General features: G+C 38.6%; 4 protein-coding genes and 1 non-coding gene across 12 annotated transcripts in view; 2 read left to right on the top strand and 3 right to left on the bottom strand.

The window, feature by feature from the left end:
• Positions 1 to 6,822, top strand: part of LOC107204471 (inhibitor of nuclear factor kappa-B kinase-interacting protein) — a 7,490-nt gene extending 668 nt beyond the window's left edge. Inside the window, exons 2-5 of the mRNA XM_015627646.3 lie at positions 1,451 to 1,679; positions 2,384 to 2,501; positions 3,398 to 4,221; positions 6,415 to 6,822. Coding sequence (XP_015483132.1) covers positions 1,486 to 1,679; positions 2,384 to 2,501; positions 3,398 to 4,221; positions 6,415 to 6,436 — 1,158 coding nt within the window. The 5' untranslated portion in view covers positions 1,451 to 1,485 and the 3' untranslated portion in view covers positions 6,437 to 6,822. The remainder of the gene's footprint in view (positions 1 to 1,450; positions 1,680 to 2,383; positions 2,502 to 3,397; positions 4,222 to 6,414) is intronic.
• The window catches only part of APAF1 (apoptotic peptidase activating factor 1), a 43,038-nt gene extending 31,243 nt beyond the window's left edge, over positions 1 to 11,795 (bottom strand). For all 7 annotated transcript variants that reach the window (XM_033514268.1, XM_033514269.1, XM_033514270.1 and 4 more), the window contains exons 1-2: positions 8,260 to 11,795; positions 7,473 to 7,539 (exon numbers count right to left, since the gene is read on the bottom strand). In XM_033514268.1, the coding sequence (XP_033370159.1) occupies positions 7,473 to 7,539; positions 8,260 to 8,338 (146 nt within the window). In that variant the 5' untranslated portion in view covers positions 8,339 to 11,795. The remainder of the gene's footprint in view (positions 1 to 7,472; positions 7,540 to 8,259) is intronic.
• On the top strand, positions 4,229 to 7,588 carry LOC117244409 (inhibitor of nuclear factor kappa-B kinase-interacting protein-like). The gene has a single exon (XM_033514282.1). It carries the CDS (start codon positions 6,436 to 6,438, stop codon positions 7,168 to 7,170), a length of 735 nt encoding a protein of 244 aa, XP_033370173.1. The 5' UTR covers positions 4,229 to 6,435; the 3' UTR covers positions 7,171 to 7,588.
• A 413-nt stretch (positions 11,796 to 12,208) lies between the features above and the next one.
• SLC25A3 (solute carrier family 25 member 3) lies at positions 12,209 to 22,542 on the bottom strand. Of its 2 annotated transcripts, none has more exons than XM_015627652.3 (8): positions 22,430 to 22,542; positions 22,117 to 22,273; positions 17,626 to 17,747; positions 14,969 to 15,148; positions 14,673 to 14,854; positions 13,791 to 13,963; positions 13,253 to 13,363; positions 12,209 to 13,142 (listed from the first exon to the last, which is right to left on the bottom strand). In XM_015627652.3, the coding sequence occupies exons 2-8, from the start codon at positions 22,265 to 22,267 to the stop codon at positions 12,982 to 12,984; spliced, it is 1,080 nt and encodes a 359-aa protein (XP_015483138.1). In that variant the 5' UTR covers positions 22,268 to 22,273; positions 22,430 to 22,542; the 3' UTR covers positions 12,209 to 12,981. The 2 variants fall into 2 exon arrangements, with proteins under 2 accessions (XP_015483138.1, XP_015483137.1); XM_015627651.3 differs by lacking the exon at positions 17,626 to 17,747 and adding an exon at positions 17,347 to 17,468 and having other exon boundaries at positions 22,430 to 22,541.
• On the bottom strand, positions 14,260 to 14,499 carry LOC117244504. The gene has a single exon (XR_004497715.1). It is a non-coding gene; the product is annotated as a small nucleolar RNA SNORA53 (small nucleolar RNA).
• Positions 22,543 to 25,655: the final 3,113 nt, after the last annotated feature.

The raw sequence follows: 25,655 nt of genomic DNA, 5'->3' as shown, positions 1-25,655 counted from the left end.
CTTTGGGGGGAGCCGAGGGGATGTGGGTCACTTTGGGAGGAGCCGAGGGGATGTGGGTCACTTTGGGGGCAGCGGAGAGAGCAGTCCTTTACTTTTGGGGAGCGGACCCAGCGCGGCCGGAGGTCCGGAAGGGTCGGTCTCTGGGAAGCTCATCCCCTGGTACCGCAGCTGGCTGCGCGCTGAAGCCGTCCTTTTAAAGCAGAGCTTTCCTTTTCTCTCAAACTCTTTTCCTAACTACTAGTCAGAGCTCTTTTTCTATTTTTTTTTTTATTTTTTTACCCAAAGATGTTTTAAAAGCTTTAAAATGCTAATTTTTTTTCTGTTTTCGTGGCTTTTCTTTTTGTTTGGGTTTTGTTGTTTTGGGTTTTTTGGAAATGAAAACTTTTTTTCCTCCATACTTCAATAAGCTCTGAGCATGCTTCCCTAGTACTGTGGCTCAAACAGCTCTAAGCTACCTGCATGACAGATAAGATTTTAAACAAAGCCTTTCACGCCCGTGTCTCTGTAAATATCTCCAAATATAAATAATTTTGATATTATTTTATTTTTATTATTTTAATAATGATATTATTATTATTATTATTTTATTATTATTGATATTATTAAGTGGCAGTGCTGCAAAGTGATCCAAAAAACCAGCACAACAGTTTGGTCTCAAATTAAGCTAAAGCCACTCCGCCAAGGATCAAGTCTATTTTGAGCAGTATGGTAGAAGATTTTAGGCTTGAAATCTACACTCTGTACTTCACTTGGTTGATTAAAATATGAGCTGGAGATTCATCTTGGTTCAATCTATTCTGATCATAATTTTATACAGAGGAAGTTACAGTTTTTCTTCTTTTCTTTTTTTCTTTTTTTCCTGAGGCACGATTTCATTAATCTTCTGAATTTTTCTATAATTTTCTATCTTTTTGTTAACTGACATTGGCAGTTTTACAGATGACATGAAATCATTACAACTGAACTATTTCTAAATTAAAGCTTGATTTTCAATTTTATTTTTTAAATTGAAATATTTACTTTCCCCTTTTAGTGTGGTGTAAGTAATAATTATTTTTTAAATCTACAGGTAAAACACAAGTTCATCAGTGAAATTTCTGATGAACTTGGGACAGTCATCAGCTACAAAAAGAAGTATACTTTTAATCCTCTTAATTTTAAATACATATTTAAAATAGCTTATTCTACAGCAGACAAAATATTTCTGGAAAGGTGAAATTAGCTTAAGCTTGGAAAGTCAGTTCAGTTAGAAAAAATGTGAAAGCAGTGCTCTGTAATATAGAAAGCAAATGAAAGCATTATGATACTTTACAAAAGTTCACATAACTAGGAAGCATAGTGAAGACTGAAAGAAACATTTTTGAGGGTGTTTTTGTGTACTTAGAGTTTATATTTGAAGATGTTTAAAAGTAAGAATTAAAAAATAATCCTTTCTGGGATTTTTTTCTAGCTCTCTCCTTTGCTTCTGCTTTTTAAAACCACAAAATGTCTGAAGTTAAGCCAAGGAAAAAAGGTGTGTCTTCATCCAAGACCAGTGAAGGGTCACAGAAGGCTGAGAAGCACAGTAATTATGGGAAGCTGGCAAGTCCCAGGACCAGCAATAATCACAGTTCCTTTTGGATGGACTCAAGGACAAGTCTGAGTATCATTTCCCTTGCTGTTTGCCTGGTGCTGAGCTGGTAGGTAACTCTCTTAAGAGGATTTTAGTATTTTCTTTTGTATTCTGTGGATTCTGTATGATTTACATGTTAACAGAGTGCATGGGACAAGAGTCTGTAGAAACTTGTTAAAGCCAGAAGGATTAAGGAGAGAGTAGCAGTGTTCACAAGCATGGAAACATTGGCATGCAGTGAGTTAATATAGAAGCTCCATCTGTTACATCATGTTGAAGGTGCCTTGCTCAGGAATTCTAAATACCTGCTTTGGAGACTACTTCTACTAAAAAGCAACTTAGTCTGGCAGTAAGTGCTTGCTTGGCAGGTAATAAATAAGTGGACAGAAGAAATGAAATAGAGTTTTCTGTAAATAATTTGCTCAGCAGTGTAATAAAACCGTTCATCAGGTGAAGTCTTTAAGTAAAGGTCAAATACCTTTGTTAAAGATGTTTTAAAATATCTTAGCAGCATCAGTGCCTTAATTACCTTTGCATGCAGTGTAAAAGCAAAAACATCTATGGATGCTCCCTTGTAGTCATACCTCTTTTAGAAGATAACTCCAGTTATCAAGACAGATAAATTTCATTAATTTTTTTTATTTTCTGTCATGTATTGATCTGTGAACACAAATACCTCCAGTAACCATTTGCTGTGAATCAGGTCCTGGAATACTTAATATATGCTAATTAAAAAGTTATGCTTTCTGTTTATTTACTTGAAATTTGCAGGTTTCTATTTCAGCAGTCAGGTCAATTTGCTGATCTGGAAAGAAAGTATAATTTTTTACATCAAGAAGCTGAAAAAATCCTGGATGTGGGAAATAAAGTAAACTTAATTTCTGAAAAGGTAATGATTAACATCTTAATTGGAAAATCTTTGGTGAACATTTGTCATTGTTTACTTCATTGTTATGTTGTTAATTTAACTGACTGTTTTAAATAAGTTTTCATAATGTGTATTACTTGCCTGTGAATAGGCCTTTAGAGACTATTTCATACAAAGCATGTCAATCCATGCCATTGTTCCAGTATGTGAATACAGTGGTTGAATCTCAGTATTATTTTTTAGAAACTGTTTTTAAGAACTGACATATATGCACATTTCATTCCACCAGTCCTCTTTCATGTGTGATTCTAACATACATTGATGTGAAGAAAATTTACCAGCATTTTGATGTAGCACACCTGTTCTAACAATATGAAGACATAATAAAGTGATAGATAAGAAAATACAATAGTAATGAAAAAAAATATTACCACGTGTGACATTATCAAGTAGAAAAGCTGTGCTGATTGCTGAATTATCCCTGATAATTTTTAATAGTAGGTACAGATAATGAAGGTAGCACAGCATGGCTCATGGCAGTGATTTTGTTTCAGCACTGATCTCAGAATAATGTCATTTATACGTGATGTAATTTGGATATTTATATATACTATGCTTCAGATTGCAAAATGTTGCATGGGACTTGCTGTATTTTGGACACAAAAAAAAAACCAAGCATGGAAAATTGCATATAGGCCATAGAAGTTCAACAATAGACATTCCTGTTTTTCCATGACTTCTTCATGCTAGGTTAATTAACAATATTTTAAAGATTAAATGTGGAAACGCACCATGGAGGAGCTTTGTAACAAGTACAGAGGCTTAAGGGACTTTATTTTCCCTTAATAAATGGAAATGGTTTTCTGTTCTTACTTTTTTAAAATAGACACAGACATTGTTTTGTGTTGTAAACACAGCTTGAGTCTACTGAAAGTATCCTGCAAGAAGCTGCCTCATCCATCTCTGTGATGACTGAGTTTGGGCAGGAAATACCTTCTCTTCACAACATCATAAATGATATTCAGAACAATGAACAGACTCTATCTCTAAAGATGCAGAGCATTAATGAGAAGTTCCAAAATGTTACAAATGCCTGGAGAAGAAGCCTGGATGAAATTAACACAAATGCTAGTGGTTTAAAATCTGAAGCAAAGTTCATACATACAGAAGTTACTTCCAAAATTAATGAAGTTGACCAAAGAATTAAATCCCTTTCAGAAAGAGTAAGAGATTTGGAAGACAGTACAGCCAGAAATATAAGAACTCTAAAAAAGCAAGAAGATGATGAATTCTCGAGAGTTGAACAAAAGTTGAACTTGGATGCAAAGTCAGTTGAAAAGCTAGAAGAAGAACAGAATAGTCTGGTAGCCAAGGACACAGACCTGAATCAGAAACTTGCAAACTATGAACCTAAAATTGAGGAGTGCAAGACCCATTTGCCAACAATTGAAAATGCTATTCGCTCTATTCTTAGGTTGTCAAGTGACTTGCTTGGTATGGAGAAAAAGATAGAGGACTTGAAGACACAGCTGTACACTGTGGAAAATGACATGTTGAAAACTGTTTCTGATACAGTGGTGGTGCAGAAGGCTCTTGAAGCCCTACAGTCCAAGGGCAGCTCGTTCAAAGTGCAGCATGAAATAGCCGTTCTAGAAACAGGGCCTGACTTAACAGGATCTTCAAACATAAAAGAAGTAACTTTGGAAAGCTTTAACTTAGAAAATGACCAGAATGGGAATAAGTGAGTTTTGACTTTTTCATTAATGAAAAAGCACATTTTTATAAACAATGTGATCTAAGTGTATGTCAGGTATAGCTGAGATATCGTCATTGATCTAAAGAGACATTGGAACAGCCTAAAAAGTTGAGAATGAGCCTCTGTTAAAGAAGGAAAGGAATATTTTCTTAAATTAAGGATTCTTTTCAGCTTATTTATTAAAATACCTTTTTAATTAAAAATAATTTGAAGGACAGTATTTAGATTTAAGGGGAAAAGAGCTCATATTTTTAGTTTGTATTTAGTTTTCACTACTTAGTTTCTTTTGTTGTTACTTTGTGTATTGTTTTCCATAGACTTGTAACACAGTGAACAATTAATCATTTACTTCTCAGCAGAGCTAGCTGTACCTTGCTTTTAATGTATCCTACACTGTGATGGTTTGGTGCTGCAGGAATGCATTTTTAGGAGTGCATTTTTAACAGCTGAAGCTTAGGTACAACACCCTTAGGGAAAACACTAGTAAAATACCTCCTACTGAGAACTTTGCCTTGTTCTGGTATCTATAAGCTGCTGGTATTTACATAGAAGCTGGTTTTTTTTTGGGGGGGGGAGTGTTTTGGTGCTTTAGAAACAAATTTTAGCCTTTTCTTCTGTAGGATATTCTTTGTTAGGCATTGCATGATACGTCTCGTATTGCTTCACATTTGACAAGAAAAATAAAAAATTAACGGTGTCACTGACATTGTTTCCCAAAATTTGCTGAACCAAGAGCTGCAGAAGTAATTAAAGAAATCAGTGGAGTTATGTGCTTGGGAACAGGGAACATCCAGTTTATCCATAGACCTAATTACATGATGTGGTACTACCTGATAGCTGTTCATTGAAATTTGGATCTCAGGGACAACACAAATTGTCTGCAGACTTATTGTCTTGATAATTTTGTATTTCTCAGGAAAGGAGATTGCTTAGTAGAAACAGTATGAACCCATAACATTTATGACTTCATCAGATTTAAATTATTCTGGGTTTGTACATTGATTTCTTGAGAATTCTTCACTAAACAGGTAACACTGCCTATTCAAGAGACTATGAAACCAATGTTTCTCAATGTTATAAAGCTGTGTTTTCTTCATATTATTATTGCTTATGTATAAATTTCTGTCAGTTTACAGTCATAGTCAAAATAAAAATATATTGTAGTGAATTTCCCCATCCTGGTGCATATAATCTGATTCAAAATAAACTGCTCCTCCAGAAAGGGTACAGAGTAAATACTTTAGTGTTCCATGTCCTCTTAGGAAAAACTATTATATAAATAAATGTTTTTTAAATACTTTTAAACACTTTTCACAAGCGTCTTCCAAGTTCTAGTGTTTCTACTTCGTATGTTTTTGAGGCAGGGTGGCAAGAGTGCCAGTGGAATGACCCTTAATCTAAAATCTTTCATCAACCTCAACCCTGCTGAAAGCTGAATATAAAGGAGGTTCAACATGAAATCCTCATCCTTGGAGGGCATTAAGTAGGAAATAAGCATGACTTTGCACAACCTGAATTTTGGTGTTTTGCTTTTGACCAAACAGTTCTGAGCTATTAAGGAATGACCAGCACTATGGAAGAGTTAAAAACATTTGCTCCTGTGATGATATTTTTTCTATTAGTGTCCAGAAAATGATGAATATAAAACCAATTCTAGCCTCTTGGAATGTGTTTCAGTTTGCTTGTTTGGTGGTTTTTTTTCTCTCCAAGTTCTACCCTGACTTATTGGGGATTGAACAGGATAGTATCACTCAGATGATTTCCTTTTTCGCTCCCAAATCTGAAAACCAAGAATGAATCATAAGAAAATAAAAGAGTGAACTAGCAAATCAAGACAAAAATCCAGCAGTAACATGAGTTTTCTTTCACTAAAATAGCTTTTATGGAGACTTAAAAATTCCTGTCTATGGAAGAAGATTCCATTTGATGACTTGTGTTTTCAGAGGTTACCTTGGAAAGTCATATACCACCTTCCTGTGATTTTTTGTAGTAATAGAAGTACTAACATTATGTATACTGAGAAGAAAAAAAATATGATTGTGTTGTAACAGAAGTTGATTTCCTATAGATAGAGTTTGCTTTCAAATTGAATGTCAGAATAATAGGATATTTCATTTAAGTATGGCTTGAATTTTGATGTTAAGTTGTTAAGCTAGAAATATTTTTGTATCCCTCTAGTGTGAAAAGACTTGGAACTTAATGAAACAGCTGGAAGATCTTCAAACAATTTCTCACATTAAATATCTGCAGGAAGATATTTATACAATGAAAACATGGTCTAGCAGCATAATTAAAAAGCAAGAAGAACTAGAGAAGAATTTAACAAGCCTTTTTCATGCAGTTTCAAGCACTGAACAGAATGCAGTTTCTATAGCAAAGAATGTAACATTGACAATTGTGACAGTAAAAACTGACATAAGACGCATTTCAGGCCTGGTCTCAGAAATTACTACACTGACGGATTCTTTACTAACACTAGAAGATAAAGTAGAAAAAGGTGAAAAGGCAACAGTAAAAAATATAAGTGACCTCCTTACCAGCAGCATCGACCGAAGTACAGAAATCCAAAGCCTGGCATCCAATAACGCAAAAAAAATTGAGCAAATTAAGACAGCACTGTCCGAGTTAAGGAGTGATTTTAACAAGCATTCTAACAGACTTTTGAATCTTGAAGGTGACAGAGCAAAAGTTCTGAAGACAGTTACATTTGCAAATGATTTAAAACCTAAGATGTTCAAAGTTAAAAAGGAGTTTGCCATCTTGGAGCCCTTAATAAATGACCTAACACTGAGAATAGGAAGATTAGTGGAGGAGGTGTTGCGACGGGAGAAGGAAATTGCTTTACTGAATGAGAAACTGGCCAATCTAACAACAGTTCAAACCAAGATCAAAGATGTGAAAGATGAAATAACCAAGATTTCAGACATTAATTGATCACTGAATGGCCACTGCCTGAAGAATAGTGTTGGAGGAGTGTTAACTCCCATCATGTGAAGTACTGAGAAGACAGACAATATTTAAAGGCTTCATTTAGAAGCACACCTAGACCTGAAATTTGTCTGATTCCTTGGAACAGGACAGGAAAAAGTCATACTTATTTCAAGGGAGAAAAAATAATGTGAACAAAAAACTTATCTCTCTGCATGTATTTTTCTGAAGGATGACAGATGCTATATTTAATAAATTGCTTGTTTTGTACAATAAAGCAATGTTAAAGTGTAAAATTATGTTCTTACCTTAAGAGTTTGCTTTCATGAAGAAAGCAGGACCCAAGAATGACAGATCTCCAGTTTTGCTTTCCTGCTGCAAAGGAAGGGATAGAATTGTGGTTTCCAACTAAACAAGAGGTAATCAAACTGCAGTAGCACTTTGTCTCTATTCACACTATGATTTTTGTAAACTGGTTTATTTTTTAAGTAATATTTAACAAGGCAAATGCAGCAAACCAAGAAATACTCAAAAATATTGCCAGCGCCTTCCAAAATGTTTGTCACACATTTAGATGGAATAATTTATTATAAGGCTTTGTGTGAGGCTTTATAATTGTAAATCAAAATTACTGTGCAGCACTGTTCTGTCTTTAAAACAGAACACTCTATAGGGACAATGCTCTGAAAGACCTAATGCTGATGGCTTTATCCCAGTGTCACGGTGTCTGCTCAGGAATCCTACCAGTGCTAGTCATTCATTATTTCTTGGTCTGAAAAATACTATATAGTGAGCAGCAGAATGAGCAGAGACGCTACTTATGTCCCAAAAGGCTACTGCTATGCACTATTAGGACTGTTTAGGTGCTGAATTTGATGAACAGATTTGAGGCATTTGAAAATGAAGTAGGCGGTAACAAGTGGGAATGGTTTTAGCAGAGGAAGGTGGGGGAGAGAAATGCATTAAATAGGAATAAAAATTACTATAAATATCAATTAGAAGCAATACAGAAACTCATAAAATTCCTTTAAATGAAATGACATCAAGAAGTCTAAGTATATAGTCAGGCCTTTATAACTTTTTAGTTGGCCATACCTGAACATCTTGCAACTACTAGACTCTTGATTGTTTGGAAAATAAAAGCATTCCTCTCCCTCATTATTTTCATCTTCATTCAGCATTCCATGTCTTTTGGTCTGCTTCACATTCCTGGTTTTCTGTACCTTCTTTGCTTCATTTGCCCACAGTCAACCTCCAACACTGTATTTAGTTTTCCTCTTTTTGGTATAGGCCCATTCCTACTCCCCCTTTCTTCTACCCCTTTCCAATCCACCTGACAGCAAGAATAAAACTTTTAAAAGACAAGTTTTCCTAGAAGCATCCACAGATACTCTACCAACCCCTGTCCCTTTGCTCTTCTACACAGTTCTGAAGTGAGCTCCTGAAAATGACCAAATGGTATTTGAAGGAGGCAGCAAAATTAAAGAACAGCCATGGTAAAGTATGCATTTTGTTCATATCATACCTGAAGCAATGTATGTACACATGCACATATACCTTAGAGGTTAGAGGGTTACATAATAAATATATTGTGGATTAAAGGCATCACAGGCTATAGTAATTTCATTCACTTTGCTTTCAATTTTATGAATGCATCATTTGTGGTCAGTAGCCAGTAAGGAACTGGAGAGGCAGAACTGCAGAACCAGTAAGGCAACATCTACACAAGTGATGTGGAAAATACTTTCCAGCTGCACAGTAAATCTGAGCAGCCTTGACACAGCAGAGGTCTGTCTGCATGAAAAGGGTCCACTCTCTCCTTGGAAAGTAACGAAAAAACAAGCCAAGGTAAACAACTGTGCATCTCACTTTCAACCTCCAAATTCTAGAACACATCTCCCAGTGAAAAGCTAAGTGTATAAAAAGCTAAAGTCCTGTGCATTCCTATTCCAAGGGAAGCTAAGCATGCAAAAAATGCTACAAAGACCATTAATTTCCCTTTCCCTTTGGATGTATGCTGACTTCCTACCCTTCCTTCCCAGGAAGTGCAGGTCCAAAGCATTATAATCTTATTAGAAACTTTTCTTACTGCAAGCAAGACAAAAAAATTAAGTCAAAAAGTAAAGTCTACTTGGAAAAAATATTTTAGAATAATCTGTATCTAAAAGTGTCACACCACTGTACAAATCTCAGCAGTAAGGCGAGAGATCAGAAATTCTCCCATAAACGACGCAGGTATTACAAATCTCTGTTTGCCCTTCAGGCACACATCTCCACTGCACTAAAAAAATGGAAGTTGTAGAGTAGCTTTGTAGTTAGACTGCTCTAGGCAGAGAGACAGCTCTTTCTGCAGTGGAAAAGGTGAGCAGAGAGAGAGGTATTTGTCAAAAGTTTAAAGCAGACAGATAACCTCGCCTCCTTGTTTTAGTACTTGTCAGTGGTGGGGAGAGTATTGGCTCAGTGAAACTACAAGCCCTTAGTTCATTTCTAGGGTCATGCAGTGATACTCTGCAATATTATCAAATGATTGAGAGATTCAGGTAATGAAAATTACAGCTGTGCTACTGAGATCATCCCACTGAGCCCAACCTGTAGTGACATTCAGGCCATCTTTGCTTTCAATTCAGCTTTCAGGTACAAAACTGGCCAATTAATATACTTGTCAGCAACTTGAAAAAAACAGTCCAAAAGCCTGAAATGGCATTAAATGATCAATGATGGAAAATCACATGAGCAAAGTAATCCCAAAACAATAAACTTTACTTTTAGACATGAGAAGTCTGCTCAGCCAAGAATATCCTGCTAGCAGTATCTTTCTCCCCAGAACTGAGTTACAAAATTGTATTCTGTAACAAGGCCATGCAGCTATGAAGCTCATCTACCCAAGGTACTCATATTTGCTATAAAAAAGCAGAATGTTTATTGTTTTCACTGTGAACTACATCATTTCTATGTAGAAATGTAAATGAGTTACAACTATTTGTATTATTACAGCCCATTTTAAAACGATATGCAACAGACATTTCCGCGAGTATCAGTAAGTGTCAGTACATTTCATCTGTAGTACAACCTGATACAAACACCGTGTGCAAATGCAGTTGTTACTCCAAATTTTTATATATGGTATGCTTTAAACCAGAAAGCTCAGCTCAGCTCCAAAACCAGCAAGAAAGTATGTTTTCTCCATCATAAAATATACACAAGCAGCATATACATAATCCATGTTTTACAGAGCACTTTGGGGTTTAGTGATGGGTCTCGAGTTACCCAATTTCAAAATGGGGTACTCCTTTTTGATACAGGACTTTCCTTGCAATGGAAGTGCAAATCTGTCAAAAGCACCACTGCTCCATCTCAACCTTTGGAAAATGTACCATGCATTATGCACAAAGCAGTTCTGAATGACAAAGTTGACCTTTTAAATGCATTTTAATACTAAATTTTTCCCACTGAAGCTTACTTAAAATACTAGCAGGTGACCCTTTAAGCAATACTCTTTCCTAACAAGCATCTGAACAATCCTGTGGCTGAATGTTAATGAAGCTGGCAGGTGCAAGGCAATTCTCTCCCCCTCTTAGGTTTTCCAGTGAAACACAACACTGCAAGGAGCACTAAGTGTATTTTCCCTTTCTCAGTTACAGAAGGGGAACTGCAGGCGGCTCCTTGTAGTCTTATCTCAGATCTACCATGATAAAATTATCTGGCATCTTTAAAAGTTTCAGGCCTACCAGTGAGCAATGAGAAAACAGATTTAAGATCCTCTTATTATTGTACATAATTATAAGAACTATGCAACATTGACTCAATCCTAGAGAAAAATTGTGCGATTTTGCTCCACATACAGAATTCTTGGGAAATTTAGCTCAGCACTAGATTGCTTGACAGACTACCTCCCTGCATAAGCCAAGCATGTCTCTTCTGCCAGCCTTAAAATTTGACAGCAGTGCTTCACTTTCCCCAGGATTAGAAGGAACTTTCAGCAAATAAAAATCTACTGAGTTACAACATGCCTCTAAAGAAACCAGTACACAAGTGACAGTTTTGCCTAGCAAGCTGCACCATACACACAATGCCAAAAGGTAATTTAACAAGTCTTGATACAAGATCAAGTCATAATAAAGGCTCTTCTCCAAGGAAGCTCTTACAGGCATTGAATGAATCATTAAATAATTTCAGAGCTTCCCATTCATAATGGGAAAACAAGATTTACATACTTTTAGCATTAAATAATTTTAATTCAACAAAGTATTTGTACAAGTATTTTATTTAGACTTGGGGTATTTGACTTTGCTGCGTAATGCAAGCAGATACCAGCCGCTTTACAGAGTGCCTTTATTACTGTCATGGTGACAGGGAAATGGTGGTTTCAGCTTTTACTCCCCATTCTGAAAGGCAACAACTCAAAATAAGGCCCAGCTTTCTTGTTTAGCATAATCATGCAAAATCTTGGAAGTTGGGAGGATTTTCCCAGGGGGTGAAAAGCTCAATGCTACAATAGCAGGCACATCCAACTCCAGCAGCAAGATGCTGCAGTCACTACATTTATGATATTCCAGTGGTACTTGCCTGATTTGTCCCTTTGGCTCTGAAGGAGCCAAGAGGAAGAAGCAGTGTAACATAAGTGAGTGCCAAGCTAAGTTCAGTATCAACAGCTCACATGCTGTAAGGCAGCCTATCCACAGTACTGCAGAAAAAGGACATCAGCTCCAGTGCTACTTTGTGAGCAAAGTAGTAATAGATAGGGTGTAGTGACCACCAGCTGTGGGTTACTAAACAGGTGAAATGCAGAAGGCAGCACAATCATCCTTTACTAAAAGACTTGAGAAAAAAATTCAAAAACAAATACCTTAACATTGCCTTAATTCTCCTCTTGTGTGCTGAGGAGCATGTATTTCTTCACATCAGGGTCTGAAAAACCTGGTATGGCTCCTCATGCTGCAGAAATACATGGTTCAACCATCACTCAGCATTAAACTAAATCAGGAAAAAAAATAACTGAAATAAAAAACTACAGCTGTAACAAATGTAGGGAAAAGCTGCCAAGTTTTTCAAACTTTAGAATAAAAGACATACTATTTTTATTTTATTGTGAAGCTGAAGTACACTTAATAGTGTACTATTTGAAAATATTATCAGCTTTTCTCTAGTTAAGAGGTAGCAGCTACTGTTTAATTCCACAGGACAATAAGAAGGGCCAAGTTCTTTGGTGTGGTTCAAAGCCAACAGAAGAGAAATTAAGTCAAGTAAGCGTAAGTTGGGATGACCATCCCAAGGCAGAAACAGCTCTAGTATGCATAAGGTTCCTTTTATCTCTGTGGGGAACACTGATAATCATGACTAGGATGCTCATCAGACTCCAGTCTCATCTCAGCCATTCAGGAGTTCAGCTGTTCCACAGTAACAGCTTATTACAGGCAAATGACCAGTGGGCTCAAAGTGCAAGGACAGGTTCTTGGCACTTCTCTGGAAACAATGAAAGCCTAATTTTATTTTTTAAGTGGAAGAGTAACATTTCTCTAAAATGTGGAATGGGGTTATTTTTTAAAAAAAAATTTAGGTGGAGAGGGGGAAGCCAGTAGAGTATTTGAGGTATTTGCTACTATGAAATGAAGCTTACATATGCAGTAGTAAACAGACACTAAGCACTCTGTTTCTCATTTATTTCAGGCAATGACAGTGGTAGAATTTAAACCCTCTTGTGAGATGAGGGCACAACCAATAATGACATTGTATAGAGTTTGTTTTCTACATAGTCAAATGTATAAAATTTTCATGAAACTCATCACTGGGACAGTCAGCAGTCAGTCCATGAGTTGTCTATTCAGTTAGACCAAGCTTCTTCTTCAGAGATTCTGGCATTTCAGGTGGAGGTGGGCGAGGAAGTCTGAAATAAACCTTGACAGAATCGTAGATGAACCACTGTAGTGCAGTCAGGGTACCAATCATAATGATACGAGCAAACAGACCTTTCCATACACCTGGAGAGCAAACAATAAAGCATGAGCAGCATAAAATAGCATGGAAAAAAGAAATCCTCCCCAAAACACCAGAAACACTTGATCCAAAATACATGAAAGTAAGAATGTACCTTTGAATCCAAGCCTCATAAGAACCTGCGAAGCTGAGCTGCCCTTTTCTTTGTTCAACACAGATACCACAGAGTCAGCAGGATGGGAAACAATTGCACAGAATACACCAGCTGGAAGAATAATTTGACATTAGTTCTGCGGTGTTTTAGCTGTACACTACTGTGTACACCAAGAACAACCAGCTGAAACTTCTGAACAGAACAACCAGAAAAAAACTTCTGAATCTTTGGATATTGGAAATCCTCCTTCCATCCAAAGATTCCAAAGACTGAAGAAGATGCAAGTTTTCACTTAAATCAGCTGCAGTTTTTAAATCTGGCCATCAATATTGGTAACATATAGGAGCAGTTAAAAACAGTGTCCTATTACAGACCCATTTTCCTCTAACAGACTGATTATAGCTATTTCACCTGCACATTTAAAAGCTGCAAATAAGTTCTCCCATGTCAGTGACATGTGCTCAAAACTCTGAAAAGCAACAGGTCTCTAGATTTGCAGTAATCCATTAATGAAGTGTAGGGCTTAAAGATTCCTTACCAATATAGCCTGCAACAAATGTGACTACCAGCTGTTCTCCTTTTGTACATTCGCTTCGTGGCTTGGGAACAACGTACTTGTAGAGAGCTTCAACAGTACGTTCAAAGCAGGCAAATTTCATCATTGTGTATGGAATCTGTCTCATCCATAGCGGAGCAACACCTTTATAGAAACTTAATCAGAGAAGAGACAATCTAAGTTTCATTTTCTTCAGGATTTAAAAGCGTATTTCTAACCTGAAATAAATTAGCTTATTTATTGCTGCTACACAACTTCTATACATTGACCTTGTAATGCTATCAATACCTACAGAAATCTGAGTTGTATTAATTTCTGAGTACTACCTTCAAACAGCAACATCACTGGAAATTTTCCCGATCCCCAGGCTGCAGAGCAATTTCTTTAGTCAGTTTTCAGATTACAATGCACTGCAGCAATGTAGTACTGATACTACCAGTGCAGAAAGGCTAATGTCTGCATACCAGCCAAGTCCTGATAGTGAGACATGACCTGTACATCAACAGCCACTTCTATCAGAACAGAAAGCTAACATGCAGTTATATTACTCTCACATGCCAATGACTCAAGCATCTTTGACTGTACAACCAGAAAGTTGCTGAATATCTCTGACTGGAACTGCTAGAAACTGAAGTTATCCAGCAGAACTCAGCACAAAGATACTCACAAAGATGGATCTAAGGAGCATGTGGAATTAACAGCCAGTTCAGCACAGATTGCCTGAAGTTATGTTAAGTTCTTATCTTGAAATATAAAGACCAAAAAGCATTACAAGCTAAGACCAGAATTAGTTATAGCACCAGTTCTTCATTAAGAAAATGTACTGAAAATCAAGAATTTCAATTAAGATTAAGGGATGCTTACGCCCAGATGCCTTCTTCTGCAAACATTTTGGGTAAAGCCTGCCGTAGAGTGTTCGCATATCCAGGCTGTGTCTGAATACGAACTTTAGCAGCTTCCATTGGAGCCAGAGCAATGTCAGCAAAAAACTCTGCACTGGCAGATGCAGCTAAATATAGCGAAGTACGCCACAAATAGGCGTTTTCCTGAAAGGAATTTAATCACACATTTTTATTAATGAATTATGCTTTTCTGATTATGCCTTATCACTAATAATATTATGCTGCAGACATATAGCTTTACGTAAATCTAAGGCTTACCTCTCCCAGCATGTTGCCATACAGAATTTTGAAAACTTCATAAAAACCAAATTTACAAAGCCCTTGCATGGAATAGCCAATAAAGGTTGGAGCCCATCCCTTAGCCAAGCCACGAACACCATCCTCATTGATTGTCACTGAAAATCCATTGAAGATGCTCTTGTATTTTTGTGGATCGACCTAAACAGAATAGAGAGGTAAATGTTTGATACAGCTTACTGTTTTCCTCCTTAAAACCCCATCCAAAACTTTTAATTTTCCTATTCCTCAAACAGCCAGCTTCCTATAATTCCCTAGACAGATGATGTACTCACCACAAGGTTACACTAACGTAACCATAATGGTTACTTGCTAGTCTCAAACCCAGAATTGTTTTAACAGCCAGTACATTCCTCAATACTCAGAAACCACCAAATTCCATTTTGTTTCGCTTTAATTGTCCAAATTAACAGTGCAACTGTAATGAAAAGATTTACTGAAATCACTGTTCTAACACTGTCAGGTGTACTGGATCAGATTTTTAAAAAATTTAATTGGTCCTGTCAGCAATCTCATTTACTTTACACACTATGGGTATGTACAGGAACATTGCCAGAAACCTAATGTTTTACCTAATTACTGATCAGAGGAGGTTGTTTTTCCTGTGTCATCTCTCCACATAGTCAGGTTAAGACAAATGGAGCAAAGCAGACCAAAGAGTACTCAAAAACTTCTACACTTGTACTTTCACTTGGCAATAAAGGCTACACAAATTGTTTTCTGCCTATAAAATTTTGAGTGAGATTTTATTAACTCATCAGAATTTAACACAGACTGACTTGAATAATTTTGTTTCAGGTGAAAGGAAGAAAGAAACTTTTCAACAGGTAATTAAGTCACATCCCACTGTTACTTTTCATACTTCACATCATCCAACAGTTCCTCAGAGGATAAGAAGGAGGATATCAAACTGGATGCCCATCAAACTTTCAGAAAGAGCTATAGGACATGCATGAGCATTCACAGACTGGTGTTTTCTCTTGCAGCTAGGAACAATATACTTGGGATCTAGTTCACCTAAATACGTCACCTTTGAACAGACATAATTTTAGAAAAGTGGGTATTTAATCAGACACTGAAAAATGAGACTATGCTCAAGTCAGAACCATGCTTAGTTATTAGGTGTGTAACAGATGTCCTGGTTTCAGCTAAACCATGGCAAAGGTGACCTCTTCTTAAAAAGACATGAGAGGGCAGGCAACAGGTTTCTTCCTGGAGAACTTAGAAAGGATTAGAAACATGCTGTACTGGATCTGTAAAGAGATAAATGCTGACAGGTCTTACAAGATCACACCTGAAATCCACATGGAACCCCCCTCCTGAACCTCCCTCTAAGTACTGGAGAGGGAAGGAGAAGTATCACCACCCTTATCATGTAATAAATAGGAACTGGTAGCCCACACTGGGTATGTCTGAAGTGTTACAGATTTCCTAGTTTGAGAATAGACTTTCAGGTGCTCTCAAGAATGTGGAAAGGTCTCTCTGGTAAACACTGTTAAATCATGGCCATTCAGAAGAACACAGTTTTGAAGTTTTTGAATATGCACAGCATGTGCATATTCCTAGTGTGACAAGGCGGTCTGGCTAACTCATAGTTCCCTCTTAATGTAGGAGTTCTATAATTACAAAATGGCCATTTTTATAATCAGTATCAGCCTGTGCAACACAGAAATCATTAACTACTATATTTACAAGTGTGCTTTAATTTGCTTCATTCCTGCAGATTTGCCTGAATAAATCCATTAGTACGTTTTCATCCATGGCTCTTCACAAAATTATTTTCATGTGTCATAAGCCAAATGCAACAATGCCCCTTTCATTTCAATCAAAAACCACTTTAAGGAAAACAGTTGCAAGCATCAATGGCCTTCCTGAAACCAAGTTTTAGCCACTCTGCTCAAAGTGGCATCCTTAGAAAATATCCAATCCATAAGCCATGCATTGATATCCAGTGTTAATGGATCAAATTACACATGCATGCCACCCCAGGCTAAAAACCACAGATCTAAAAGGTACTATTTCCTTACTCCAAAAGTATTGGAATAGTGCTGGACAGCAAACCAGCCAGCAGAGTAACATTGTGGTGAGTGCCTTTTAGCAAATAGTCAGTTAAACGTGCCTTAAATGCTGTCAAAAATAATGCGTGCAGATTATCTGTAATACCTTTACTTCTCTTTAAAGTGGTATTTTGCTAGTCTTACAGCAGTAGATTTGATAAAGCTGCATTCAAGTTTACTTGCTTCTGGTCATCCACAAAAGATTGCATCCCTACTGACAACTCTTAATATGCTGGCTAGATAGAAAACCAAAGTTCAAGAAATATTTAAGTTTATACAAACCTGCATACGACATTTCACTAAATCCAGAGGTACGACACCAGTGTGTGTCAGGCCACAACTTAGGACCCCACCAACGCCACAGAGAGCATAAAACTTGAGCGAGCCATATTCACAACTGTACTCTGCAGCAAAAAATAAAGACACACCATGCTTTTATATTAACTGCATGCACGGTTGGACAGCGATGTCCACGGTATAGTTTATGCCTCCAGTTCATTAGTAATTAAATATACCACACTAAACATGCTCTGTCATCACATACCAACATGCAGAACAAACCTGCATTCTGCATTTAACCAGGTCTAGAGGAACCAGTGCCGTATGTGTTGTTCCACAGCTAATAATCCCACCAAGGCCACAAAGCACAAAGAATCTGTTTGAGCCATAGGCACAGCTGTATTCTAGTTAATTGGAAAAAATTACATATATATGATCAATCATAAATGGTAACAATGATCAAAAAAGAAGCAAAACTAAGTGCTACTTTCTCAAAAGTATTAAACTGAAATAACCTCCCATGCTATATTACTTGAATATAGTGTTATAATGAAAAATAATTATATTGCTTTAAATTAAAACATTTTGGATGGACAAGATTTGATTCTAAGGCTTCCAAATTTAATGTATTCCTTTAAATAAGCAAAGGAAGAAACTGACGTTTTAGCTTGCAGCACACTAAAACAATAGAAATTAATCCCAGATGTTACTAACAAACTACGACTCAAAGTTGCAATATCCAACAATTTCTTATAGCCACAAATTAAGGAAGAACAGTATTTCTCTAGTACTCAAAAGACAAAGCTTCTTTTGTTAAATATTCTATAACATATTAACTCCTGTATTTAAGTAGATACTATAAAAATCTACAATACTGGTGTTGGAGATATGCACATTTATTTTCAGGTATTTCTCAGATTATTTACAGATTTTTTTTAATTTACAAGTTTTTTTAAATTGTGTTTCAAATACAGAATCTCAAATGTATACAGCTTGCTATTTATTGTCCTCATGCTCATACAGGGTTCATTAAAGAATATTTCTGGTCACATTTAATCAAGAGATACTTCAAGATAACTGTTCTATACATTGTATATACTGTGTATAAAACTATCCAATCTTAAAACAAGCTACTAATTTTCATAATATTTATTATTATTACTATTAATATTATTAATATTATTTAATGTGATATTTCTATACAGCGAAGTCACTGGAGCTATAAAAAAAGAATGTTTTCTTCTTTCATTTTTGAAGAAGCTACAGAGGCTATGTGTGAGTGCAAACAAAAAACCACTCAAATTTACAATGAACAGTACAAAATAAGCATAAAGTAGCACCACTATTCTACTACTATGCTCAATGTTTTGAAAATATAAGTAGAAGCAAAACTGATATACTGAATAAGCATACAGAAAATCATAACTATGAGAAAAACATTCTCCAAAGTAGAAAGAATTTTTTGTTCCTAAATCTTCTGGTGTCACTTCAACATAATGGCATTAAAGTATTATGACTTACTAAGAACTGTCTCCAAGAAACACTAATGAAAACTAAAAGACAGCAAAAGCCTGTCTTATGCAGAGCTTCTTTGCCATCTTTCTGATTCTGAATTCCTTTATGAACATTAACAGAAGCTGATGATGATGTTCAAGAGCACCAACAGAGCAGCAGATAACACTAGCAAGCTTATCCAGCTCATAACTTCGTTAATTTTTAAAGAAACTCCCACAAATAATCCAGATTTTACATTAGATTTTATATTTACATTTTTCACCTTACTCTTAAAAATTACCCAAACAATAAAAAATAAGCTTTTCTATATTTAAAATCACAGATGCCATAGAGAACCTAAGTTAAAAGCCAGAAATCAGTCGTATCAGAATAACTTATTTTTAATTGACACACTGCTAAAGACTGTAAATATGCTGGTGTGAGACTTACACATGGCTCCAAAATGGCTTGGCTATGCTAGCAGATTTGCAGACAGAAATAAGTCTGTTTACAACTTTCCAGAATGGCTGGTTAACTGCACACAGATCAGGCAGGTGTAATCAGAGAACAGAGTCTAGGTCTGTTTGGGGCAGCTCTGTCTAGCTGTGTCTTTGGCCAACAGCTACCATGCTGCCCAGATCTCAGAACTGTTTGTTCTCACTGCCTTTTTCACAGTAATTCAGAAGTCATACTCCTCAAATAACAGGGTGAGACCTTTATAGTAGTCACAGGAAAGTAGAGTTTTATGTATGGGCTGTATTTCAGTGCTCTTCAGACTGACCTATCAGCCTGGTGTTCAAGTACAGTAATTAAGAAAGCCAGTATCAATTAGGCTTGAGCTCTTTAGAGGTGCCTAGGTTTGTAGTGGTACAGTAGTATTAGGAAAATAAATCCACAGATGATCTTGGACTTCCTATTTCAGAAGTAGAGTCAAATTTTCTGAAAACCATTAACTTGAGAAGAGAACCAGCTGAACATGGAGCACAGAGGACAAGAAAGTAATTCTAATTAAGACAAAAACTCTTAAAGGTACACACATATAAATATGTGGCATAAAAATGTATCTACTCTGTTGAGACAGCTATGTTGGAACTATTTAATATCTCTGCTTCCAATCTGACATGTTCACAAGGACAAATTCCATGAGCCAGTCATAAAATACTTGGTCTCTGAGCTCCATTGTGGTTGATGCCCTGAGCTGATCTCAGAAGGTCGTGTGGTTTGTACTGACTTTGTGTGACCTTGTGCAAGCCCAGATATCTTCTGCAACACGTTATGTTCTCAGCACAAAAGCCAGAGAACTGAATGGTACATGAAATAGTGAACTCAGCAGAAAAGATTATAAAGACTGAAAAACTTTGGCCACCTTTGACCACAACTGCCAACAAACAGGATGAAGATTAAGCATAATGCTTTAAAGAAATAAGTGCACCTACTGAATATATTTAGCATACCAAAGAGCGATTTAAGGCTTTAGTTAGCTGGAAGCAGGATTACTTCACTGAAAGCCACAAATGATTTCTTGAAAACTTCATAAAACCTAACCTGTCTCTCTTTCAAGTAATCAATGAATATTCATGCAAGTCCCCTAAAATACTTAAATTATCATGGTATTTCAGAAAAGGTAGCTTATTGAAAGTAATTCTTACCTTTTTTTAACTAAAACCAAAGAGACTCTTTTAAGTTATTGACAGCTTAAGAGAATTAGAATTTTAATATCCACCTCTACTATTGTGGACTCCTTCAGATAGACCTCAACATGTTGGAGGCATGCAGAGAGGAAGTGAATTAAGTCCAACAAAGGCAAATGCAGGGTTCTGTACCTGGGGACAAATAGCCCCCTGGACCGTCAGAAGCTAGGGGGCTAACCTGCTGGAAAGCAGCTCTGCAGAGAAGGAGCTGGGGGTCCTGCTGGACAGCCAAGCTGTCCATGAGCCAGAAGTGTGTCTGTGTGGCCAAGGCCAACGGTCTCCTGTAATGCATTAGGAAGAGCACTGCCAGCAGCTCAAAGGTGATCCTGTCCCTTTACTCAGCCCTAGTGAGGATACATTTTGAGCGCTGTGCCCAGTTCTGGTCCCCTCAGTACAAGACAGACATGCAGCTCCTGGAGCAGACCCAGGGGAGGGCCATGAAGATGATGAGGAGATGTGAACACCTCATTTATGAATAAAGACTGAAGGATCCGGGTCTGTTAAGCCTCAAGAAAAAAAGACTGAAAGAAGACCTCATCATTGTCTGTAAGTATTGATTGGAGGGTGTCAAGAGGATGGATCCAGACTCTTCTCAGTGATGCCAAGCAACAGGATAAGAAGCAATGGGCAAAACTAATGCACAGGAAGTTCTATCTGAATATAAGGAAGAAGTTCTGTACTGTGGTGACCACACACTGAAACAGGCTACCCAAAGACTCTGTGGAGTCTCCCCTCCTGGAGATATTCAAGAATCTGGACACAATTGTGTACAATCTGCTCTAGGATGACCCTGCTTCAGTAGGGAAGTTAGACCTGTAAGGATGATGACAATGACTCACTGTTGTCCTTTCCACCCTTACCCGTTCTATAGTACTGCAAGTACCAAGGTCTGACCTTCAGAAGTCAACAAACTGACTGGGAAACATACAAGAAGGATTTGCACTTAACTCTTAAGTGCATCCCTGTATCTTAAATAGCAGGTTACCTGGTGTATGCTCCACAACTAGTAAAAAGAAAGAAAGAACTAAAAAAAGAACAGCAGCAAGCACCCGAATGTATCTAGATGTTCAGTTACCAAGCTATGAATAAACTGGTGAACAAAAATAAGAGAAAAAGGGAAAAAGGATGGGAGAGATGGTCTTTAGAATCCACAGATTAATTCACTGCTCTTCTCCACCGATGAAAGGAAGTAGGGGCCTGCAACCTCAGCGCCCGACGCTGCAGGCCATGCAGAGCGAGAAAATGCACTCTGTGCTCCCCAGGACAGAATCTACCGGGGTCTCTGCGATTACTCCGCACTAGAACCTTCCCGTGTCCTTTTCCGTCAAGCCAGGATCCCTCCTGCTCCTCAGCACACATCGCCGGCAGAGCGGAAGCACTGCCAGCGCCTCCCCCACCCGTGCCCTTCCTCGTCCTCCAAGCGGGCGCGTAGGCCCAGCGCCGGCCCCTCCCGGCTCGGCCGAGCCCCGCTGAGCGCTGACATTCCCTGCGCCGCCCTGGCGGGCACAGGCCCGGGGCCAGCGCAGGCACCCCCAGCCCCGCACGCCCACGGGCCTCGCCTCCGCCGCGGCCCCTCCGTCCCGCTCACCTTCGTCGGCGGACGCGGCCGCCAGGACCCGCCGCGTGGCGGGGGCCTCCGCGGGCTCCGCCGGGCGCTTTCTGACGCCGTCCTGCACCAGCTGGAAGTGCGGCGCGCAGAACAAGTTGTGCCGCGCGAGCGGCGCGATGGACGAGAACATGGCGACCTAAAAGCGGGCGAGAAGAGCAGACGGACGTGGGACCGGGAAACTCCGCTACGGCGCGGCCGCCGAGCCCCAGCCCCGCACCCGCGAGGGGGCCCGGCCGCCTCGAGGCTGAGCCCGGTCCCCGGCGGGCGGGAGGCCCGCGCCGCCCTGACTCACCTCACAAGATGGAGCCGCTGCGGCAGAGGCTGAACGCGCGCCCCGCGCCGTCACCTTGTCCTTCGCCGCGCCGGGGGCGGGGCCGCCGCGCAACGACCCGCGCCGCGATTGGCGGAGGCTCCACGCCGATCGCTGCGCACGCGCGGCCGCCGCCCGCCCGAACCGCGCCTGCGCCCTGGCGGGCCGAGCCCGCCCCTCAGCGTCCCGACGGGGCCTGTGGCCCCTGCTCGGGCAGTGTGAGCGCATTCTGCAGCGATAAACCCCGCGCCTCTGCTCCCGTTCATTCCTTATCGCTGCCCGGCTCGGGGAGCTTTGCCAACTGAGCCACGTGCCTCCCGCGGCCTTGCCCCGGGCAATGTCAAACCTGAGACAGGCCTGAACGCGAGTTCCCTGTGCTGCCCTGGACCCGTGCTCTGCAGCGCTCACACCGAATCATGAAAGCATCAGGGTTGGAAGAGATGTTGAAGATCAAGTCCAGCCCCTAGCAACGCACACATTTTTTGAGATTATTTAAAGAAGTCCTCGGTATCACCCCAGGTTACACGTCTAGTAATCACATCTAGTAATGCTCTCTAATCCCTGTCTGCTAAACACACGGGCTGCAAGTCCTTCAGCAGAAAGCTGAGGGAGTTGTATCTCACCCTCTCAACAGACTCCGGAATTCAGTCAACCCAAGCAGGGTCAGCTCTAGCACCAAGCACTGCCTGCAGACTCCCTGGCCGAGTTCCACCTTTGGACGGTAAGCTTCCAGGGCATCATGACATAGCCTGTACTACATGCTACAACACCTGCAGCTGCTCACAGAATTGCTTCTTACTGGTTTGTTAAAAGCAGAATGTTATGTAACATAGGACCCATGCTTGGCCTTAGCTACCCTTAACTATGCCTTTTCCAACACAGGGTGATTTCTCTCATTTTAGTGATTTATGTAGTACAAGACTAGCACAGACAAGTTCAGCTGTCCAGTTACTGAAGATGCAATAACTCCAGTTTTTAATTGTTTTGATCATATTCTTTCAATTATAGTGCTCTGCAACAGCATACACACAGAAGCCAGGAAGGCAAGAGACATGTGCTGAATATCCCAGATCTTACTTCTGGGCAAATGACAGCATACCAGCAACACCACACTGAAGAAACACTCCAACTCTACTCAGCTCCTATGAAACTTCCAAGAAAAGCCCTTAGGCTCTGGCTCTACTATCTCTATTTCACAACAAAGTTGTGAATCCAGGGGGACTGTCTAAAATGGACAAAAGTGCCCAATAGCATTATCACAAATATCAAGGCTGGTTAAGTGTCTCTTGAATAAACTACACTCCAGCTGCTCAAGCAGGAAAAGGTCAAATGAAACTTGCACTCTTCAAACACTTTTGTTTAGTAACCAGCTGAGAGCCCAAAGAGCTGTTGAATTCATTGCCAGTGGCAGCAGTGAAAACAAGCCATAATAGTTCATTTTGCTATTACTTGTTCTGCTCTACTTGCCTCTAAACAATTATTTGTAACAATATTTTATTTTAAAGCCAAACACTGACACTTATTTTCAATTTCAATAGATAACCTCTAGACAATTGAGACTTGGGCTCTTCTCTTCAAACTGCAGAAAAATGATTACAATTCTTACAGACTCTTCCAATTTTTAACATACAGAAAACCTCTGTTCCTTCCAATTATAAAGTATGAGCAAATGACCACTTATAGACAACATCTAATGGTGATTTATGTGCACAACTATACAAATGCTTATGAATTGGTCTGTAGAACTTTTCTAGAACAAACTGTGAGTGGTTTTTAAGTGACAATTAACTTCTAACAGCTGTACTATTAACAAGACTTACTAAAGAGCAGTCTAACATAGCCCCATGAAAATACAGGAATAATACATGTTCTTACTGAATACATATAAGTTTACAAAGAAAATACCTACAACTTTTCCCAGATGTGAAGGAATGAATCAGCAATAGCCTGTAATTCAAACCATCTAGATTAATTTAATAAATTTCTGAGAGACATTGAAGGTAGTAAGAGGTGAAGACTTGGAAGATGCTACATTCTAGTGTCACCCTCTGTCCAATTCACAGTAAATTAAATCCATCTTTTTTAATCAGTAGCTCTAAGTTTTATGAGGTTAGGAAAATTTCAGTTTGCAGCTCTGGAGTGTTCTTAATTTCATCTATCCTTCTGTTGTAACACCCACGACATATCCTCTCCATTTCCCACCCTAATTTCACCTCAAACTGCATACAATCAAGGAAATGCAGGCTAGTTCCTGTCTTACAGTAACTTTTCCAATTCTAACATTTTGGTAAAGCCTGCAAGCAAAATCAAAGCTCTTATGAGCTTGTTTCCCAGGTAGCTTGTTTTCAAAAATATATGAGATACTGAAACAACCATCCACACCTCTGATAATCAGGTTAGCAGAGCAGCATGTGCTTGGGTTGTAAACTTTTATTTTATATACACATTCCTTATTTCAACACAAGAACTACTAGACCATGGTTCTAAAGTCAGTAATGGATCAGGCTTTACAGCCCAAGGGAAATCTTAAGTAGCAGCATTTCCTTCACCAGGGAACCAGGCTTCCAAGGTTGGACAACAGCAGTCACCTATCCTCAAAACAGGAAGGAAGTAGTGGAACCTTATTATTCTTATTAATTGCTGCCATGTATATCCTTGTCTAATAATATTTAATTTTTTTTTAATTCTCCTCTCACAGTACATGGTTTATATCTATTAAACATCACAATTTTTTTTCTAAAGAACAAATAAGACAGTGCAGTTATTATGTTTTAACCACAGACTACCAATGCTAACCGAGAACTTCAAAGTGAGGTGTAACAAAACTCGTGAGATTTCTTTTTATATCAGCATACACACAGTACTTACAGGTGTTTATGCCACCTTAGGACTGCTTTACAAGTTCAATCAACTTGGAGACCCTGTGCTGTCTGAAACATGCATGTATATATCCATTGTAGTAACTTGCTGTTGCACTGGTGCAAAGCAGACTGGTAAATTCCCTCAGGAAAAGGAAAAGCAAGTCTAAGGACAGCTTCAGACAAAGAGAGGTAGACTTACCAAACACACAATAAAAGCCATATTAACAGACAAAGGATATGCTGAAACACCTACCTTTGCAAACAAAAAAATTAAAATTATACATCACAACACACCCCTGTATCTATTTGACCCAATATGTTACTTAAGCCATATCAAAGTAAGCCAA

This window comes from Parus major, chromosome 1A (assembly GCF_001522545.3).
Source record: "Parus major isolate Abel chromosome 1A, Parus_major1.1, whole genome shotgun sequence".
NCBI lineage: Eukaryota > Metazoa > Chordata > Aves > Passeriformes > Paridae > Parus > Parus major.
Note: the sequence above shows the minus strand (reverse complement) of the source record. Positions and strands in the feature narration are given on the sequence as shown.